Source organism: Panulirus ornatus, chromosome 51, assembly GCF_036320965.1.
Source record: "Panulirus ornatus isolate Po-2019 chromosome 51, ASM3632096v1, whole genome shotgun sequence".
Classification (NCBI taxonomy): domain Eukaryota; kingdom Metazoa; phylum Arthropoda; class Malacostraca; order Decapoda; family Palinuridae; genus Panulirus; species Panulirus ornatus.
This window is the reverse complement of record NC_092274.1, coordinates 547,918-567,894: the sequence shown is the minus strand read 5'-3', so window position 1 is coordinate 567,894 and position 19,977 is coordinate 547,918. Positions and strand designations below refer to the sequence as shown.

Sequence of the window (19,977 nt, the reverse complement as noted above, 5' to 3'; positions counted from 1 at the left end):
TATAAAGTATGACAAAAAAGATCAATTAGGTCAGTTAAAAAGCATTCCTATTCTCCCCTACCCCTGGGGATAGGGGAGAAAGAATACTTCCCACGCATTCCTCACGTGTCATAGAAGGCGACTAAAGGGGACGGGAGTGGTGGGCTAGAAACCCTCCCCTCCTTGTATTCTAACTCTCTAAAAGGGGAAACAGAAGAAGAAGTCACGCAGGGAGTGCTCATCCTCCTCGAAAGCTCAGATTGGGGTGTCTAAATGTGTGTGGATGTAACCAATATGAGAAAAAAGGAGAGATAGGTAGTATGTTTGAGGAAAGGAACCTGGATGTTTTGGCTCTGAGTGTAACGAAGCTCAAGGGTAAAGGGGAAGAGTGGTTTGGGAATGTCTTGGGGGTAAAGTCAGGGGTCAGTGAGAGGACAAGAGAAAGGGAAGGAGTAGCACTACTGAAACAAGAGTGGTGGGACTATGTGATAGAGTGTAAGAAAGTAAAATCTAGATTGATATGGGTAAAACTGAAAGTTGATGGAGAGAGATGGGTGATTATTGGTGCATCTGCACCTGGGCATGAGAAGAAAGATCATGAGAGGCAAGTGTTTTGGGAACAGCTGAATGAGTATGTTAGTGGTTTTGATGCACGAGACCGGGTTATAGTGATGGGTGATTTGAATGCAAAGGTGAGTAATGTGGCAGTTGAGGGACTAATTGGTATACATGGGGTGCTCAGTGTTGTAAATGGAAATGGTGAAGAGCTTGTAGATTTGCGTGCTGAAAAAGGACTGTTGATTGGGAATACCTGGTTTAAAAAGCGAGATATACATAAGTAAGTAGGAGAGATGGCCAGAGAGCATTATTGGACTACGTGTTAATTGATAGGTGCGCGAAAGAGAGACTTTTGGATGTTAATGTGCTGAGAGGTGCAACTGGAGGGATGTCTGATCATTATCTTGTGGAGGCGAAGGTGAAGATTTGTAGAGGTTTTCAGAAAATAAGAGAGAATGTAAGGGTGAAGAGAGTGGTGAGAGTAAGTGAGCTTGGGAAGGAGACTTGCGTGAGGAAGTACCAGGAGAGACTGAGTACAGAATGGAAAATGGTGAGAACAAAGGAGGTAAGGGGAGTGGGGGAGGAATGGGATGTATTTAGGGAAGCAGTGATGGCTTGCGCAAAAGATGCTTGTGGAATGAGAAGCGTGGGAGGAGGGCAGATTAGAAAGGGTAGTGAGTGGTGGGATGAAGAAGTAAGATTATTAGTGAAAGAGAAGAGAGAGGCATTTGGACGATTTTTGCAGGGGAATAATGCAAATGAGTGGGAGATGTATAAAAGAAAGAGGCAGGAGGTCAAGAGAAAGGTGCAAGAGGTGAAAAAGAGGGCAAATGAGAGATGGGGTGAGAGAGTATCATTAAATTTTAGGGAGAATAAAAAGATGTTTTGGAAGGAGGTAAATAAAGTGCGTAAGACAAGGGAACAAATGGGAACTTCAGTGAAGGGGGCTAATGGGGAGGTGATAACAAGTAGTGGTGATGTGAGGAGATAGAGTGAGTATTTTGAAGGTTTGTTGAATGTGTTTGACGTTACAGAGGCAGATATAGGGTGTTTTGGTCGAGGTGGTGTGCAAAGTGAAAGGGTTAGGAAAAATGATTTGGTAAACAGAGAAGAGGTAGTAAAAGCATTAAGGAAGATGAAAGCCGGCAAGGCAGCGGATTTGGATGGTATTGCAGTGGAATTCATTAAAAAAGGGGGTGACTGTATTGTTGACTGGTTGGTAAGGTTATCTAATGTATGTATGATTCATGGTGAGGTGCCTGAGGATTGGCGGAATGCTTGCATAGTGCCACTGCACAAAGGCAAAGGGGACAAAGGTGAGTGCTCAAATTACAGAGGTATAAGTTTGTTGAGTATTCCTGGTAAATTATATGGGAGGGTATTGATTGAGAAGGTGAAGGCATGTACAGAGCATCAGATTGGGGAAGAGCAGTGTGGTTTCAGAAGTGGTAGAGGATGTGTGGATCAGGAGTTTGCTTTGAAGAATGTATGTGAGAAATACTTAGAAAAGCAAATGGATTTGTATGTAGCATTTATGGATCTGGAGAAGGCATATGATAGAGTTGATAGAGATGCTCTGTGGAAGGTATTAAGAATATATGGTGTTGGAGGCAAGTAGTTAGAAGCAGTGAAAAGATTTTATCGAGGGTGTAAGATATGTGTACGAGTAGGAAGAGAGGAAAGTGATTGGTTCTCATTGAATGTTGGTTTGCGGCAAGGGTGCGTGATGTCTCCAAGGTTGTGTAATTTGTTTATGGATGGAGTTGTTGGGGAGGTGCGTGATGTCTCCAAGGTTGTGTAATTTGTTTATGGATGGAGTTGTTGGGGAGGTGAATGCAAGAGTTTTGGAAAGAGGGGCAAGTATGCAGTCTGTTGTGGATGACAGAGCTTGGGAAGTGAGTCAGTTGTTGTTCGCTGATGATACAGCACTGGTGGCTGATTCGGGTGAGAAACTACAGAAGCTGGTGACTGAGTTTGGTAAAGTGTGTGAAAGAAGAAAGCTGAGAGTAAACATGAATAAGAGCAAGGTTATTAGGGTAAACGTGAATAAGAGCTAGGTTATTAGGTACAGTAGGGTTGAGGGTCAAGTCAATTGGGAGGTGAGTTTGAATGGAGAAAAACTGGAGGAAGTGAAGTGTTTTAGATATCTGGGAGTGGATCTGGCAGCGGATGGAACCATGGAAGCGGAAGTGGATCATAGGGTGGGGGAGGGGGCGAAAATTCTGGGGGCCTTGAAGAATGTGTGGAAGTCGAGAACATTATCTCGGAAAGCAAAAATGGGTATGTCTGAAGGAATAGTGGTTCCAACAATGTTGTATGGTTGCGAGGCGTGGGCTATGGATAGAGTTGTGCGCAGGAGGATGGATGTGCTGGAAATGAGATGTTTGAGGACAATGTGTGGTGTGAGGTGGTTTGATCGAGTGAGTAACGTAAGGGTAAGAGAGATGTGTGGAAATAAAAAGAGCGTGGTTGAGAGAGCAGAAGAGGGTGTTCTGAAGTGGTTTGGGCACATGGAGAGAATGAGTGAGGAAAGAGTGACCAAGAGGATATATGTGTCGGAGGTGGAGGGAACGAGGAGAAGAGGGAGACCAAATTGGAGGTGGAAAGATGGAGTGAAAAAGATTTTGTGTGATCGGGGCCTGAACATGCAGGAGGGTGAAAGGAGGGCAAGGAATAGAGTGAATTGGAGCGATGTGGTATACCGGGGTTGACGTGCTGTCAGTGGATTGAATCAAGGCATGTGAAGCGTCTGGGGTAAACCATGGAAAGCTGTGTAGGTATGTATATTTGCGTGTGTGGACGTATGTATATACATGTGTATGGGGGGGGGCCATTTTCTTTCGTCTGTTTCCTTGCGCTACCTCGCAAACGCGGGAGACAGCGATAAAGTATAATAAATAAAAATATTATATATATATATATAGAGAGAGCTTGGGAAGTGAGTCAGTTGTTGTTCGCTGATGATACAGCGCTGGTGGCTGATTCATGTGAGAAACTGCAGAAGCTGGTGACTGAGTTTGGTAAAGTGTGTGGAAGAAGAAAGTTGAGAGTAAATGTGAATAAGAGCAAGGTTATTAGGTACAGTAGGGGTGAGGGTCAAGTCAATTGGGAGGTGAGTTTGAATGGAGAAAAACTGGAGGAAGTGAAGTGTTTTAGATATCTGGGAGTGGATCTGTCAGCGGATGGAACCATGGAAGCGGAAGTGGATCATAGGGTGGGGGAGGGGGCGAAAATTTTGGGAGCCTTGAAAAATGTGTGGAAGTCGAGAACATTATCTCGGAAAGCAAAAATGGGTATGTTTGAGGGAATAGTGGTTCCAACAATGTTGTATGGTTGCGAGGCGTGGGCTATGGATAGAGATGTGCGCAGGAGGATGGATGTGCTGGAAATGAGATGTTTGAGGACAATGTGTGGTGTGAGGTGGTTTGATCGAGTAAGTAACGTAAGGGTAAGAGAGATGTGTGGAAATAAAAAGAGCGTGGTTGAGAGAGCAGAAGAGGGTGTTTTGAAATGGTTTGGGCACATGGAGAGAATGAGTGAGGAGAGATTGACCAAGAGGATATATGTGTCGGAGGTGGAGGGAACGAGGAGAAGAGGGAGACCAAATTGGAGGTGGAAAGATGGAGTGAAAAAGATTTTGTGTGATCGGGGCCTGAACATGCAGGAGGGTGAAAGGAGGGCAAGAAATAGAGTGAATTGGAGTCATGTGGTATACAGGGGTTGACGTGCTGTCAGTGGATTGAAGCAAGGCATGTGAAGCGTCTGGGGTAAACCATGGAAAGCTGTGTAGGTATGTATATTTGCGTGTGTGGACGTGTGTATGTACATGTGTATGGGGGGGGGGGGTTGGGCCATTTCTTTCGTCTGTTTCCTTGCGCTACCTCGCAAACGCGGGAGACAGCGACAAAGTATAAAAAAAAAAAAAAAAAAAAAAAATATATATATATATATATATATATATATATATATATATATATAGAAAGAGTAATATCAAATATCATATAACTCATTATCAGTCTGAATAGATGAATCATATAAATTCAAGCTGTTTACTCTTTCTATAATGCTACAACTACTATGTGTGGTAAACATTCTTCAAGTCTGAACACTACTTCTATTTAAAGTGTATTTCTAATGCCTCACCCTTAACAAACCATAGGCAAGAGGGAAACTCTGGTGAAGTGTTTTCAGAGGCTCCTACCTTATGTTCCTACTGACTATACTATCTAATGTGTCTACATACTGTTCCTGCCTAATTTTCTAACCTATCAATTCTATCTAATTATCTAATTCTCCCACCTAATGTTCCTACGCATCTCCCAGATGCTCCTGTCTACTGAACCTATCTACTAATTCTGTCTAGTGCTCCTAACAATTTTGCCAAAAGGCAGGGCTATCCCATAAAGCTCAATGAAAGCTACTTCACTGAATCGAAAAAGCTCCTTGTTGCTAAAACTGTTAAGAGAAGCTCTATTCTCCAGTTTAGAAGTTACTTTATCCTATTCCTGTATAACTTAGCCCATTTCACCACAGTGTTTGTAACCTGTTATTCACTATGGGGGATGGTTAATCATCATAACAATTACATATAATATTTAGGTCTCAAAACACTAGCTCTCTCTCCTCTCCTACACAATCCCTTCTGCTTGGGTTCTGGTTCCTAACATTGAGGAAAAGCTGAAAAACTATGCTAAAAGGATCCCAAGAGGAACAAATCATAATTAAGTGGAATACAGTCTGGATGGTCCATTAACCACCATTACCTTTCCGTTATCATTTCCTCAGCCATGATTACCATTAGAACTTAACAAGTTTCATTCAAGTTTCTCACAGATATTCTCCCTACACTGATCAAGCTTGAATATCTATATATCCAGTTACTATCTGCTGTTAACCTAAAACTTTTAGGACCTACAAAAATGACTTGATAGATATAAGAATGTGATAACTGTTGTAAAAAGCATGGAATATATCCCCACATCTAGAAAAGATAGAGAAGAATCTACAAGTCTTTACATTCATCCACTGATTCAAGCCACTATATAAACCGTATTCATTTTATTAACAATAATATTACCACTATCATTAATATTACACACATAATGTGTGTAATGAAAGGCATGCAGTATAATAGGGGTGACTTGCTGTCAATGGACTGAAAAGAGGGCATATGTGAGGCAGCGGAAGGAAACTACAGAAAGGTCTGTGAAGCCTGGTTGTGGATAAGAGACTGATTTCACAGCAATATAAATGACAGTCAGACAATGAGTGTGAGCAAAAACAAGACCTTTTCTACATCTGTTCATGGAAGTAACTCACTAACAAGAGATGCGGAGAACAAGTATACAAAATTTTCAAACATCACTCTCATTATGATTATTACCAACACTTCTTTTTTTCTTTCATATGTTTGCCATTTCCCAAAAAAGCAAAGTTGTGCCTGGAAGATGAAAATATTACCTCATTCATTCACATTCACTCTCTAACTGTCATGTATAATGCATTGAAACCATTATCATCACCATTATTACTTGTTTGAGAAACACCTAAAGAGAGTGAATTGTCTGTAGCCTTTAAGGATCTACATAGAACATCATTTTGTGAATATAATAAGACTTTCACAGTATCTTTCAGTATCTTTCTTTCTGAGACATTTCTATAAATATCATGTATTTGCACTGAATTTTGTAGATCAAAATGTTCAGTCATGAACAAATGCTATACTGGATACTAATTCTTAGTACTTTAGTTGCGCAGTTCTACCCCAGCAGAGATGGTGTTTTTCCTGTTCGATACATGACTTTCATTAACTTCATTGAAAATAAAAGGGGTCACTCTGTGGACTACTGCCATGTTCCTGGCTAGTTTTCTACTAATTCACAATTACACAATTTCATGAAAACACTCAGACAGTGAAGGTATAATTATGCTTTTGGGATATTTTGTCATATCATTATGCCACTGATAACTAAAGTGGTTTTCATTTCAGGGGAAGTGATATTTTTCAACAATATCATTTTCTGGCAATTCTGGTGTCATGTTAAGAAACTTCCTGTATTATTTTCTGGCAAATCTGGTGTCATGTTAGGAAACTTCCTGGTCTTGTCATGATAAAAAAAATTGCAAAAAAGCAAAATAACAATTCCCTCTTTCACTGAAGAAATGACATCACTAGGGAACCAACCACCTGGGGCATCAAAATATACAGCCAAAGGGTTAAACAATTCCATGAAAAAATCCCACAATCACTATTAAACATAAAGCCATCAACTTCAAACAAAATACATGAATGAACAAAAACCATGATGAAAAACCCTTTTTACAAACCCCACGACAAAATTCGGCACGCATATATCACTTACCCCATGAGCAGTGGCAGCGATGTCCTTCAACATGAACTCGTGTCAGAGTGAAGTCAAAGTCCACAACCAGCTGAGGGCAAACTAATGTTAAGCAATTTTCATGAATAAATGATGAAGGTAGATTACCCAAACTTGCAAATTCTTGCCACCAGGTCAGTATCAAAAGTGTAACACTCCATGCTTAATTCACTGGATGAGGTAGATGATAAATGAATTCTCTCACTGAGAGAGAGAGAGAGAGAGAGAGAGAGAGAGAGAGAGAGAGAGAGAGAGAGAGAGAGAGAGAGAGAGAGAGAGAGAGAGAGAGAGAGAGAGAGAGAGAGAGAGAGAGAGAGAGAGAGAGTTGGAACAGTAAAAAGAAAGATGAAGATTTGGGAAAAATGGAATGCATAATTATTGCTAATACAGGGATATGCTGATTAGGGAATAAAAGGTTAAAGGGGGTCAGCAAATAGAGGAGGAGAAAACTGAAGTTGGGAAAAGCAACCTACTATAAAACTAAAAACTAAAAATGGGAGAGAGATGGAATAAAGTACTGTCAAGTATCACTTAATATTAGAAAAGACAGGTAAGCAATAATACTTTCAATTGGTCTAGGAGGAAACAATTTGGGTGGTAGCGTTGCAGAATGAAAACAGACAAGCATGAAGAGGTGATGAAGCCCAGACGAAAACTACAATATACCCTGCATGTATAATGCAACAAGCACTGCAGAAATGAATTATTATCTTCATGCAATATGCATGCCAAAGGACAGAAGAAACAAAAAATAATTCCTTTGCATCTGAGAAGACAATTATGAATGAATAGAAAAAAAGTGACAGCTCACGTACAACTGCTGAGCTGCAGCCCCCCATCACCACACTGGCAGGCACACATATGGTAAACATTTTAAGCTGAAAAAATTGTGCCAATCTATGCCTACAAATAGTTAATTAGAAAATATTTTATGAACATCGTAACTATAAATTCCTAATGAAAAAAGAATACTGTCCAGATATCCTCTGTATGTCATAGAAAGCAACTAAGAGGTGAGACAGCAAAGTGACATGAAATCCTTCCCTCAGATATAATTTTCAAGTGAGGGCAAAGAGGAAGGAACCATGCAAAGATTCTCCCTTCTAAAACTGTCATCTGTATTTGATGATACCTTGCTAACACACAAAATAGCAAACATATGAAAGAAGAAAGAAAAATAAAAAATGAAGTTCTTTCTTTTTCATGCCTATTAAGTGCTTCTAATCTAAGGCTGTCGCCTGTTTTCTATGCTACCTTGCTCACATGGGAAATAACTAAAACATATGAAAAAAGATGGAAAAATAAGACTCATTCCTAGTTCATACTTCTTTGGGATTTCTTGCATTGTGAGAAGTGTTTTGCATATCTGGGGAGCGAATGGAACCATGGAATCTGAGCCGAGTCAGTTTGGGTGAGGGGATGAATGTTCTGCGAATACTGAGGAATACAAGGAAAGAGAGGTTAATATTTGGGAACAGAAAAATGGGTCTATTTGAAAGTACAGTAGTCCAGATGATGTTTCATGGATGCTGAGCATGGGCTATAGATGAAATTATACAGAAGAGGGGTGATGAGTTGAAAAGGAAATGTTTGAGGATAATATGTGATGTGAGGAGGGTTGATACAGTGTTAGGATAGGGTACAAGAAAGGTTTGGTAATACAAATAGTAAGGTTGAGAGACCTGAGAAGAATGTGCAGAAATGGTTTAATTACATGGAGAGAATGTGAGGAGAGGTTTACAAAGAGAACATATGTGTATGAAGTGGAGAGGGACACAGAGAAGGGGGGAGACTAATTGAAGGGGTGATGAAGGTGAAAGAATGGAGTGAATAAGATTTTGAGAGCTTGGAACCTTAATGTGCAGGAGGGCGATAGGCATGCATGGGAAAGAGTGAATTAGTGCAATGATGTATACAGGAGATAATATGCAGTCAATGGACTGACCCAGGGCATTTTGAAGCAGGTGAAGTATTCCATGTATAGATCCTTGAATTCTATGCATTACACATGATATCTAGAGAATGGATGTGAGTGAATCAGGCCTTTTCTTTGTATGTTCTTAACACTACTTCATCGATGAAAGAAACAGTGATTCAGTATGAAGGAAAAAATAACAATACCAACTATGATTTTTTCATACTTGTTTGCCATTTCCTGCAGAGCAACGTACAGCCAGGTACATAAAGAGAATGACCTTGTTCACATCTCTCTAACTGTCATGAATAATGAACCAAAAGCAGAGCCCCCTATCCCAAGCAAAATCCCACAGCCCTTTCTGTGGTTTCACCTATCTTCTTCATATGCCTTGGTTCAGCCCAGTGACAGCATGTCATCCCGTGTGTGACACCACTCCATTAACTCTTATTACATCCAAGCCTTACAAACTCCTCCACATTCAGGTCTCAACCCCTCAAAGTACCTTTTGCTCTTTCCTTCCATCTCTAGTTTGGTCTCTCACTTCTTGTCCCCTCCACTTCTAACACATACAACCTCTAGGTCTGCATAATGCACTCATCCTCTCCATACATCCAAACCATTTCAGTTCTCTCATCCATGGTCTTCTTACAACCATACATCTCTCTTACCCAACCATTTCTTACTCACCATACCCTCCTCACATACCATCTGTCCTCAAACATTTTACTTCCAACACATCCACCCTCTTCCATGCTTTCTGATCTAAGGCCCATGCCTCACATCCATACCAAACTATTGGGAGTTATATGCCATCAAAAATACATGTCTAAACTTACAGACAGTGACCTCTCTTTCTTTATATTCCTTAGTGCATCCAGTGCCCTAACTTCCTCATCCATTCTATGGCAAACTTGAACTTCCATGGATTCATCCGCAGCAATGGCCCTTCTCAGGTATCTGAAACACTTCATTTCCTCTGGTTCTCTCCATTCAAAATCATGCTCAAACACACCTGTCTTTCAACCTCCTAAATCTTATAGCCTTACTTTTTATTTACATTAACTCAACATTTCCTTTCATACATTCTCCTAAATTCAGACACCAGCTTCTACAGCTGCTCTATCAAGTTTGTCACCAGAACTGTGTTATAAGCAAACACCAACTGACTCATCTTCCAGAACACCTCCCTACCCTAAACCAACTGCAAACCTGCCAGTCTCTCCAAAATTTTCACATTTATCTCCCTTACCAGACCATCAGTGAACATTAAACATCCACAGCATCATTACAAACCCTTGCCAAAAGCCTAGCTTCATCTAGAAACACTCATCCTCTTCTCTTCCTACTTGCACACAAGCATAATTCTCTTAATAGAAATTCCTTGTTGTTCTTAGTAATTCTCCCAAATTATATATTCATAACACATTCCAAAGAGCATCTCTATAACCCCAACCATCTGCAACCTCCACATCCATATATACTATATAAAAATCTTTCTATTTCCCTAAGTACTTCTTACACAGTTTCTGCAAAGCAAATACCTGATCCACATATCCTTTACCACTTGTAAAGCTACAATGTCTCTTCCCAATCTGATGGTCTGTGCTTGCCACCATCCTGTCAATCACAACTCTCACATACAACTTCCCAGGTATATTCAATGAGCTTATACTTCTGTACTTTGATCATTCATTTACACTCCCTTTGCCTTTATACAATGGCACAATCCTTGTATTCTGCAAAATCTCAGGCACCTTAACTTGAGCCATACGTACATTAATATTCAAATCAATCAACAACACTCTTGCCTATATGGTTATCAATGCAACATATATAAAACTATATGGATACAAACTTGTAGCATAATGCCTTGGCACTCAGCATCAGTAAACTTGTATTCAGATCTTTGGCTTTCGGTGTATCTTTCTAACACATTGGGAAATTATGCAATATTGTAAGAGATAAAGAGTATTCTAAATCAGACACTGATTGGAGATGAGGATGAAAGAGAAATGTTGATTGGCAATGAGGTCAATGGAGAGACAAAAGGGATCAAGGAAAAGAAAGACGTTATGAAGGAGAAAGTAGAAAAACTGCAATAAAGCCTTTTCATAAAGGAAAAACTGGGGACATACAATTTGCACAATATTCCCACCTAGGAAAACAGAAGAGTAAGGGGTGACTTGATGACAATCTTTAAATCTTCAAACTATATCAACAACAGACAGTAAGTAGTTCATTACAAGATGTGGAACATGACAGCTTAATGAAGAAAGGGGAGTAGCCTGATTGAATATCAGTCTGCATGAAGGAGACTCCATAGGGGTCAACTTATTAAACAGCAGAAGACAATATAATGAATATAAATAGCGACAGATACAACTCAACCAGTATATTAGGGGCCAACCTATTAGACAGTACGAGACAGTATGATGAACCTAAATAATACATGATATAGCTTGACCAATATATCATATATTTTTTTTCTACAATTGATAAATCAATCCACATCTCCTTTATATATCTGTTTTGACAATCTTGTCTTTCTACATCAAGATTCACTGCATCCATCCAGCCATTTGATGTCATATCTTCATTAAAAACCCTAATCTATGAATGCATGAAAGCACTTTGAAACAAGCTCATTTATCCCCAGAAACTCTCCACTTACCTGATCCACTTCAGGAACCTTATCACTTTTTCATTACAAATGCCTCGTCACTCACTCTAATCCAATCCTTCAACTATTTGACTCAAGGAAAGATAATACAACTTCATCTGCAGCTAAAGTATCCACAGTAATTCTCCAAAACAATCCCTCTTCCAAACACATCTATTTGCCTCAATAGCTACCGATAATCCACAACTATCTCCTCCCTTGGTTTGCAATATCCTCTCACCCTCTTCGTTTCACTTTAAGTGTAGTTGACACTAACGTCTTAAGAAGCAGGGACCAAAGCAACAGGGAAAAACCTCTACAATTAGGGAAGAAGATCCTTCTATTTACAGTGTCTTTAAGTCCTCACTTGCCTCCCCTACAAAAGCCAAGGTACAATGTTTATGACACTGCACAGAGACACTCCTGGTAGGCTAATACCCTTGATACTGTGTAATTCAGCACTTACACAAGGAATTAATTCTTCCCAATTAACAAGTTCGAAAGGACTATATGTATACAGCAGTACAGTGAAATAGTGTATACCAATGGATTAGAATGTCAGCAATCACTGACTGCAAATGACTGTCAGCAACTCTATAAGTAATATAGTGTTCCTATACTGGAATAGTGGTAAGGTCAGTAGAAATGGCTGGTATTATGAAAAAAACATCCCTCTAAACTTTGCACATCACTGTAGAGAACTACATCACTTCATATAAAGTGGCCAGCATGACACACTGTCATAGCACTACACAGTACAGGTCACTTATTGTGTTTAAAAGTATGAATAAAGAAATGACTTCATCATATATACAGCCATCTGAATTACTCATTAAACTGTCATTTTCATCCCTTCCAGTAACTCTCATACTTCCTTCTTCCATTTTCATTTCCCATCAGTCCATCCAAAAAAGGTGAGGCGTCTCTTTGTTACAAGAGCAGTAACAATAATAACTATCACTCTCTAAAAGCACAAATGGAAGGGACAAACAAGAATTTTTCCTCAAAGGCTTAAGATGATAGTAACAATACTCTTTTATACCTGAGGGCCTCTCTGACCTTAGCAAAGAAGTATTAGGAAAAAAAAATAAATAATAGCCTCATTTGCACACAACCATCTCATATGTCATGTACAAAATCCCAAAACCACAATTTATTGTAACCAAGATTACTCTGTAGTTTGCTGTAAAAGCTTCATGTGCCCTGGTTCAGCCCGAAGAAAGCACCATATTCAACTTACTCCATGTCCTTCTACCCCATGCATGTCTTTTGGACTGCTAAATGTTCAGGCCAATACCACAGAACACACAATGATATTAATCTTACGTACCAAATTGCTTTTCCCATCTTTTTTTTTTTTTTTTTTTTGCTTTGTCACTGCTACCTCGCAAACGCGGGAGACCGGCAAAAAAAAAAAAAAAAAAAACAATAATTATAATAATAACAATGATAATAATAATAATAATAATAATAATAATAATAATAATAATAATAATAATAATAATAATAATAATATCAATAATAATAATGATAATAGTAATAATAATAATAAACAATAATAATAATAATAATAATAATAATAATAATAATAATAATAATGTGTGGCGAGGTGGCGATGGGAACAAATAAAGGCAGACAGTATGAATTACGTACATGTGTATATATGTATATGTCTGTGTGTGTATATATATGTGTACATTGAGGTGGAAAGATGGAGTGAAAAAGATTTTGTGTGATCGGGGCCTGAACATGCAGGAGGGTGAAAGGAGGGCAAGGAATAGAGTGAATTGGAGCGATGTGGTATACCGGGGTTGACATGCTGTCAGTGGATTGAATCAAGGCATGTGAAGCGTCTGGGGTAAACCATGGAAAGCTGTGTAGGTATGTATATTTGCGTGTGTGGACGTATGTATATACATGTGTATGGGGGTGGGTTGGGCCATTTCTTTCGTCTGTTTCCTTGCGCTACCTCGCAAACGCGGGAGACAGCAAAAAAAAAAAAAAAAAAAAAAAAAAAAAAAAAAAAAAAAACATTGAGATGTATAGGTATGTATATTGTGCATGGGTGGACACGTATGTATATACATGTGTATGTGGGCGGGTTGGGCCATTCTTTCGTCTGTTTCCTTGCGCTACCTCGCTAACGCGGGAGACAGCGACAAAGCAAAATAAATAAATATATAATAATAATAATAATAATAATAATAATAATAACAATAATAATAATAATAACAATAAGGGGTGTGTGATGTCACCATGGCTGTTCAATTTGTTTATGGATGGGGGTGAGGGAGGTAAATGCAAGCATCTTGGATGGGGGGGGGGGGGGGTTAAGTATGCAGTCTGTGGGGGATGAAAGGGCCCGAGAAGTAAGTTATTGTTTGCTAATGATATAGCACTGGTGGTAGATTCAAGTAAGAAACTGCAGAAGTTGGTGACTGAGTTTGGAAGTACATTAAAAAAGAAAAAGTTGAGAGTACACATGAATAAAAAAAAAGTTATTAAGCTTAGCAAAGATGAGGGACAAGTTCGTTGAGGTGTGATTTTGAATGGAGAAAAAATGGATATGTAGGAGTGGACAGGGCAGCCATGGAAGCAAAAGTGAGTTGCAGAGAGGGGGAAGAGGTGGTTCTGGGAGCACTGGATAATGTATGGGAAGAGATCATTATCAGGAAGGGCAAAAATGAATATGCTGAAGGATATTAGTCCAACAAGATTATATGAATGCAAGGTATGATTATAGAAAAGGCTGTGTGGAGGAGAGTAGATGTGTTGGAAATCAAATGTCTGAGGACAATATGCAGTGTACTATGGTTTGATCAAATGAATAATGAAAGGGTAAGAGAGAAGCCTGGTAATAAAAAAAAAAGTGTGGTTGCAAGAGATGGATGGATGGAGTAAAAAAAGATTCTGAGTGATCTGGGCCTGAACATGGAGGAGGGTGAAAGGCATGCATGGGATTAAGTGAACTGGAACGATGTCATATACTTGGGTTGACATGCTCTCAATGGATTGAACCAGGGTATGTGATGCATCTGGTGTAAACCATGGAAAGGGCTGTGCTGCCTGGCTGTGGATGAGAAGCTGTGGTTTTGGTGCATTACACATGACAGATAGAGAATGGATGTTAGCAGATGTGACCTTTTTTCATTTATTCATGGTGCTACCTTGCTGATGTGGGAAAAGGTGATCAAATACAAAAAAATAATAACAATAATTATAACAATATTTTTTTCACAAAAATACTTCTCCCACCTTAGTAAGGTAATATAAGGAACAGATGAACAACAGCAAAAATTGCATTCATCCACTATCTGTCATGTACAATGTACCAAAACCAGAACCTAACATCCACAGCCAAGTCCCATAGACTATTACAAGGCTTACTTTGAATCCTCCAAATGCCTTGAATTAGCTCAGACATCATATCACTGCCCCATATAATTTAGTGATCCAATTCACTCACTCATGCATGCCTCTCATACTCCTAAATGTTCAGGATTTGATACCTGAAAGTCTCCTTCATTCCATCCTTCCATTTCTTTCTTAACCTACCTGACCTCCTTCCTTCTTCCACTTCTGACAAACAGATCCTCTTAATCAGTTTCTTTTCTTATCCTCTTCACATGTGCAAACTATTTCAGCACACCCTGGTAAGCTCTCTTAATCAGCTCCACATCTCCATCCACTGACATATCCACTCCAAGGTACCTGACCTCTTCAACTTCCCTCAAGTTCTCCCCATTCAAACTTACACTCACACCTTCCTGTCTCTTCCCCAAGTTGCACTCATTGCCCTACTTTTATTTACATTTTTTCTCTAGCTGTCTCATTTCACACACTCTTCCAAAGTCTCTCACCAGCCTCAGGAGTTTCTCTCTAGTTTGCCACAAGAGCTGTATCATCTGCAAACAAGTGATTCACCTCAGATGCCCTCATTCCCTATTATACCATAAACCTAACTATCACTTCAAGATCATTGCACTGACCTCCCACACCACACTCAACCATGGCAACACCCACATCTGTGAAGCAGGCACAAAAAAGAATCAGCTCTACGAGAGGAGCTCTGGCCTTAGGAAAGGCCAATAATACTGCTGTCTGAAGCCTTTATCTTACTGACAGCAGAGTCAGACAGAACCAGATATTATCTACACCATTAACGCTAAGTAATAGGGTCATATACCCAACTTTAACCTACCCAGTCTTATCAAGGGAACTGTACATTATTCTACCACCACAAACTGATAACCACTTTGTGCATCAAATTGATTTTTTTCAATAAGCAACAACATGCCTCAATATTTTGTTTCTAAGTGCATGAACTCCTATCCTTATCTCAAGCAAATATTTCATGCCTAAAAATCATCACTGTGCTGAAATATGGGTGCTTCTTGGATACACTGGAGCTATCTGATCCCACCTGCAGTTTGGAGAAGCCACTTTCCACAATGCAGTTTACCAGCTCCTCTACACGGGCCAAGTCCTTGATACGAATGTGAGGGGCATTCAGCAACCCAAGCTGATGATAGAAAAAAAGGTGATGCAACCAAAACCACTCTCTGTGGATGAATCACAAACAGACAACTCAAGCTAAAAAATGGCTTTTTCTATTAAGGACTTCAAAATATAAAAGCAACTTGCTAATTCAGATATTTGATTCTGAATTTCTGAACTAAAGCAAAACTCACCTTTCCTAGTGTTGGATACATTGTCTTAATATCCTGAACAACAGTTGACACAGTATGTGAGGGGGAAGAATCAAATGGTCCTGATGCTTTGTCGTGTACACCACTAACTCGATTATATGGGTCAAAGGTTAGTTCCACACGATTTGATCCAATAAGAACTCGTGTTAGCTGCCTTCCTCCTGCCCTTAGTACAGTTCCACGTGAGCTAATCATGAGGAACAGCCAACCCTCATCAAGAACTGGCTGCTCTTTAATGCTTCAGCTAACACTCCTGTTATCTGTAAATAAAGTAAAACTTAACAACAGTATACTGTGACTGCACTGAGTAAACTACATACATATTTCATATACTTATGATAGATGTATATATATATATATATATATATATATATATATATATATATATATATATATATATATATGGGAAGTGAGTCAATTGTTGTTCGCTGATGATACAGCGCTGGTGGCTGATTCATGTGAGAAACTGCAGAAGCTGGTGACTGAGTTTGGTAAAGTGTGTGGAAGAAGAAAGTTGAGAGTAAATGTGAATAAGAGCAAGGTTATTAGGTACAGTAGGGGTGAGGGTCAAGTCAATTGGGAGGTGAGTTTGAATGGAGAAAAACTGGAGGAAGTGAAGTGTTTTAGATATCTGGGAGTGGATCTGTCAGCGGATGGAACCATGGAAGCGGAAGTGGATCATAGGGTGGGGGAGGGGGCGAAAATTTTGGGAGCCTTGAAAAATGTGTGGAAGTCGAGAACATTATCTCGGAAAGCAAAAATGGGTATGTTTGAGGGAATAGTGGTTCCAACAATGCTGTATGGTTGCGAGGCGTGGGCTATGGATAGAGATGTGCGCAGGAGGATGGATGTGCTGGAAATGAGATGTTTGAGGACAATGTGTGGTGTGAGGTGGTTTGATCGAGTAAGTAACGTAAGGGTAAGAGAGATGTGTGGAAATAAAAAGAGCGTGGTCGAGAGAGCAGAAGAGGGTGTTTTGAAATGGTTTGGGCACATGGAGAGAATGAGTGAGGAGAGATTGACCAAGAGGATATATGTGTCGGAGGTGGAGGGAACGAGGAGAAGAGGGAGACCAAATTGGAGGTGGAAAGATGGAGTGAAAAAGATTTTGTGTGATCGGGGCCTGAACATGCAGGAGGGTGAAAGGAGGGCAAGAAATAGAGTGAATTGGAGTCATGTGGTATACAGGGGTTGACGTGCTGTCAGTGGATTGAAGCAAGGCATGTGAAGCGTCTGGGGTAAACCATGGAAAGCTGTGTAGGTATGTATATTTGCGTGTCTGGACGTGTGTATGTACATGTGTATGGGGGGGGGGGGGGTTGGGCCATTTCTTTCGTCTGTTTCCTTGCGCTACCTCGCAAACGCGGGAGACAGCGACAAAGTATATAAAAAAAAAAAAATAAAATATATATATATATATATAACGAATGGCCCAACCCACCTACACACACATGCATATACATAAACGCCTACACACACACACATATACATACCTATACATTTCAACATATACATATACACATATGTACATATTCATACTTGCTGCCTTCATCCATTCCCATCGCCACCCCGCCACACATGAAATGGCACCCCCCCTTACCCTATGCAAGCAAGAGGTAGTGCTAGAAAAAGATAACAAAGGCCCCATTCATTCAAACTCAGTCTCTAGCTATTATGTGTAATGCACCGAAACCACAGCTCTCTTTCCACATCCAGGCCCAACAAAACTTTCCATGGTTTACTCCAGACGCTTCACATGCACTGGTTCAATCCAGTGACAGCACATCGACCCTGGTATACCACATCATTCCAATTCACTCTATTCCTTGCACGCCTTTCACCCTCCTGTATGTTCAGACCCCAATCATTCAAAACATTTTTCACTCCATCCTTCCACTCCAATTTGGTCCCCTACTTCTTCTCGATCCCTCCACCTTTGACACATATATCCTCTTTGTCAATCTTTCCTCACTCATTTTCTCCATGTGACCATTTCAATACACGCTCTTCTGCTCTCACCACCACACTCTTATCATTACCACACATCTCTCTTACCTTTCATTACTTAATCAAACCACCTTACACCACATATTGTCCTCAAACATTTCATTTCAAACACATCCAACCTCCTCCACACAACCGTATCTATAGCCAACACCTCGCAATCATATAACATTGTTGTAACTACTATTCCTTCAAACATCCCCATTTTTGCTCTTTGAGATAACATTCTCTCTTTCCACATACTCTTTTTTCCTTTATACAAATTTGCCATTTATAGGTCTGTTTGTTGAGTTCTAATGCAGTTTCATGGGTATGGCTAGTAAATTTTGACTGGGATATTAAAAATTAAGATACACTTCAATGCCAAGGAGGTTAAGTGAGGGCTTCATAGGATCTTGTATTTTTTTCAGATGTTTCACCTTTTACATTATGTAATGACAGAGTTTTTCTGATACACTACAATGGCCTTAATACCATTTCACAAGTATAGACAGCATTCACGTAGTAACAACAACCAATATAAAACATCTAAAACATACAGAGCTATTTACCAAAGCAAGTTCCAATGCAGACTTAAATAGATGGTTTTAACAATTTAAGTTCATACAGGAAGTTAAGGTGGTTTTTATTAGCTGCTGAATTTTTGACATTTTCACTTACTTTTACCCCACATTTTCCCTGGAAATCTTAGTCCTCAATATGACCACATCCACTATTGTGTGATAAAAACAAATCAAGCTCCTCGTGTCTAAATCATTTCAGTTAAGGGGTCCACTGCTATGCCGCTAAACTAAAACTTTTGATAATTTTACAGTTCTCACTCGAGATATTTTTTTTCATGAGCTCTGGTATATGTCTTAATTCCATAAACCTATCTAGCCCAGAGGATGAGTGTTCCTAGCCATGGATTCTAAATAATACATCAATCGACTGCATACAACAGAAATTTCGAAACTTCTGTTGGGTGTAAACTGTAAAAAAAAAAAAAATAACTTTGCTCTTTTCCGATTATTTTTATATCTTTATACTTCATCATGGGCTTTCCCAAGTCACTTATCTTACATGTAGGGAATTCACCGATCTGAGTCCTCTAAATCCTTTGTGATATCCCAAAACTACTTAATTATTGAAATCCCATCTGATCATCCCACAAGACTGTCCACAATAGTCACTATACCTTCATTAATGACTCATGCCGGGTAATTATGTAATTCAATAAGCCTCCGCCTACATTACGTCATTGACCACTAGGAAAAAAGATTACTTTGCGAATTTTTCCCACGTCTTAAGGACAGAGATAAACTGCAAATAAACATAAAATAAGCAGTTAATTAGTCCTTCTCACGGGTATTTGTAACTTCAAGCTTTCTGCCTTAGGTGAGGACGACGTAACAAAACCATCACACACTCCTGAGTAAAACCTATGTAGAGATGTGCTACAGTACTGAGCACTTCTTTCACTCAAGAATATCAATATGGTCAACGAACCTGTGTAAAATGTCTGGAAATAATGTTTAGCATCACCACAACCACTTGTCCTCTCTGGTGCACTGCCTCGCCAACTGTCAACAACTGAGTGATCCAATACACATCCCCTCACCCTCCCGAGGACCTATGTACATATCAACAAATAAAAGTTTAAAAAAAAATTCCTAAACATCACATAATGAATCTCATCACTCTAATATCTGCTTATTACAGTTCAATGTCACGATGTTTGACGATGATTTTTTATTAAGTGCTTCCGAAGGGATACGTTTTGGCCTATAC

At 39.5% G+C, this 19,977-nt stretch overlaps 1 protein-coding gene across 4 annotated transcripts in view; it reads right to left on the bottom strand.

Moving 5' to 3' along the window:
• Window positions 1–19,977, bottom strand: part of cN-IIIB (cytosolic 5'-nucleotidase IIIB) — a 46,724-nt gene extending 26,747 nt beyond the window's left edge. Inside the window, exons 1-4 of one of the 4 annotated variants that reach the window (XM_071691656.1) lie at window positions 19,907–19,977; window positions 16,186–16,463; window positions 15,918–16,016; window positions 6,900–6,969 (exon numbers count right to left, since the gene is read on the bottom strand). In XM_071691656.1, coding sequence (XP_071547757.1) covers window positions 6,900–6,969; window positions 15,918–16,016; window positions 16,186–16,398 — 382 coding nt within the window. In that variant the 5' untranslated portion in view covers window positions 16,399–16,463; window positions 19,907–19,977. Of the gene's footprint in view, window positions 1–6,899; window positions 6,970–15,917; window positions 16,017–16,185; window positions 16,464–19,695 lie in introns of all 4 variants that reach the window. The other 3 variants (XM_071691655.1, XM_071691658.1, XM_071691657.1) reach the window with 3 other exon arrangements.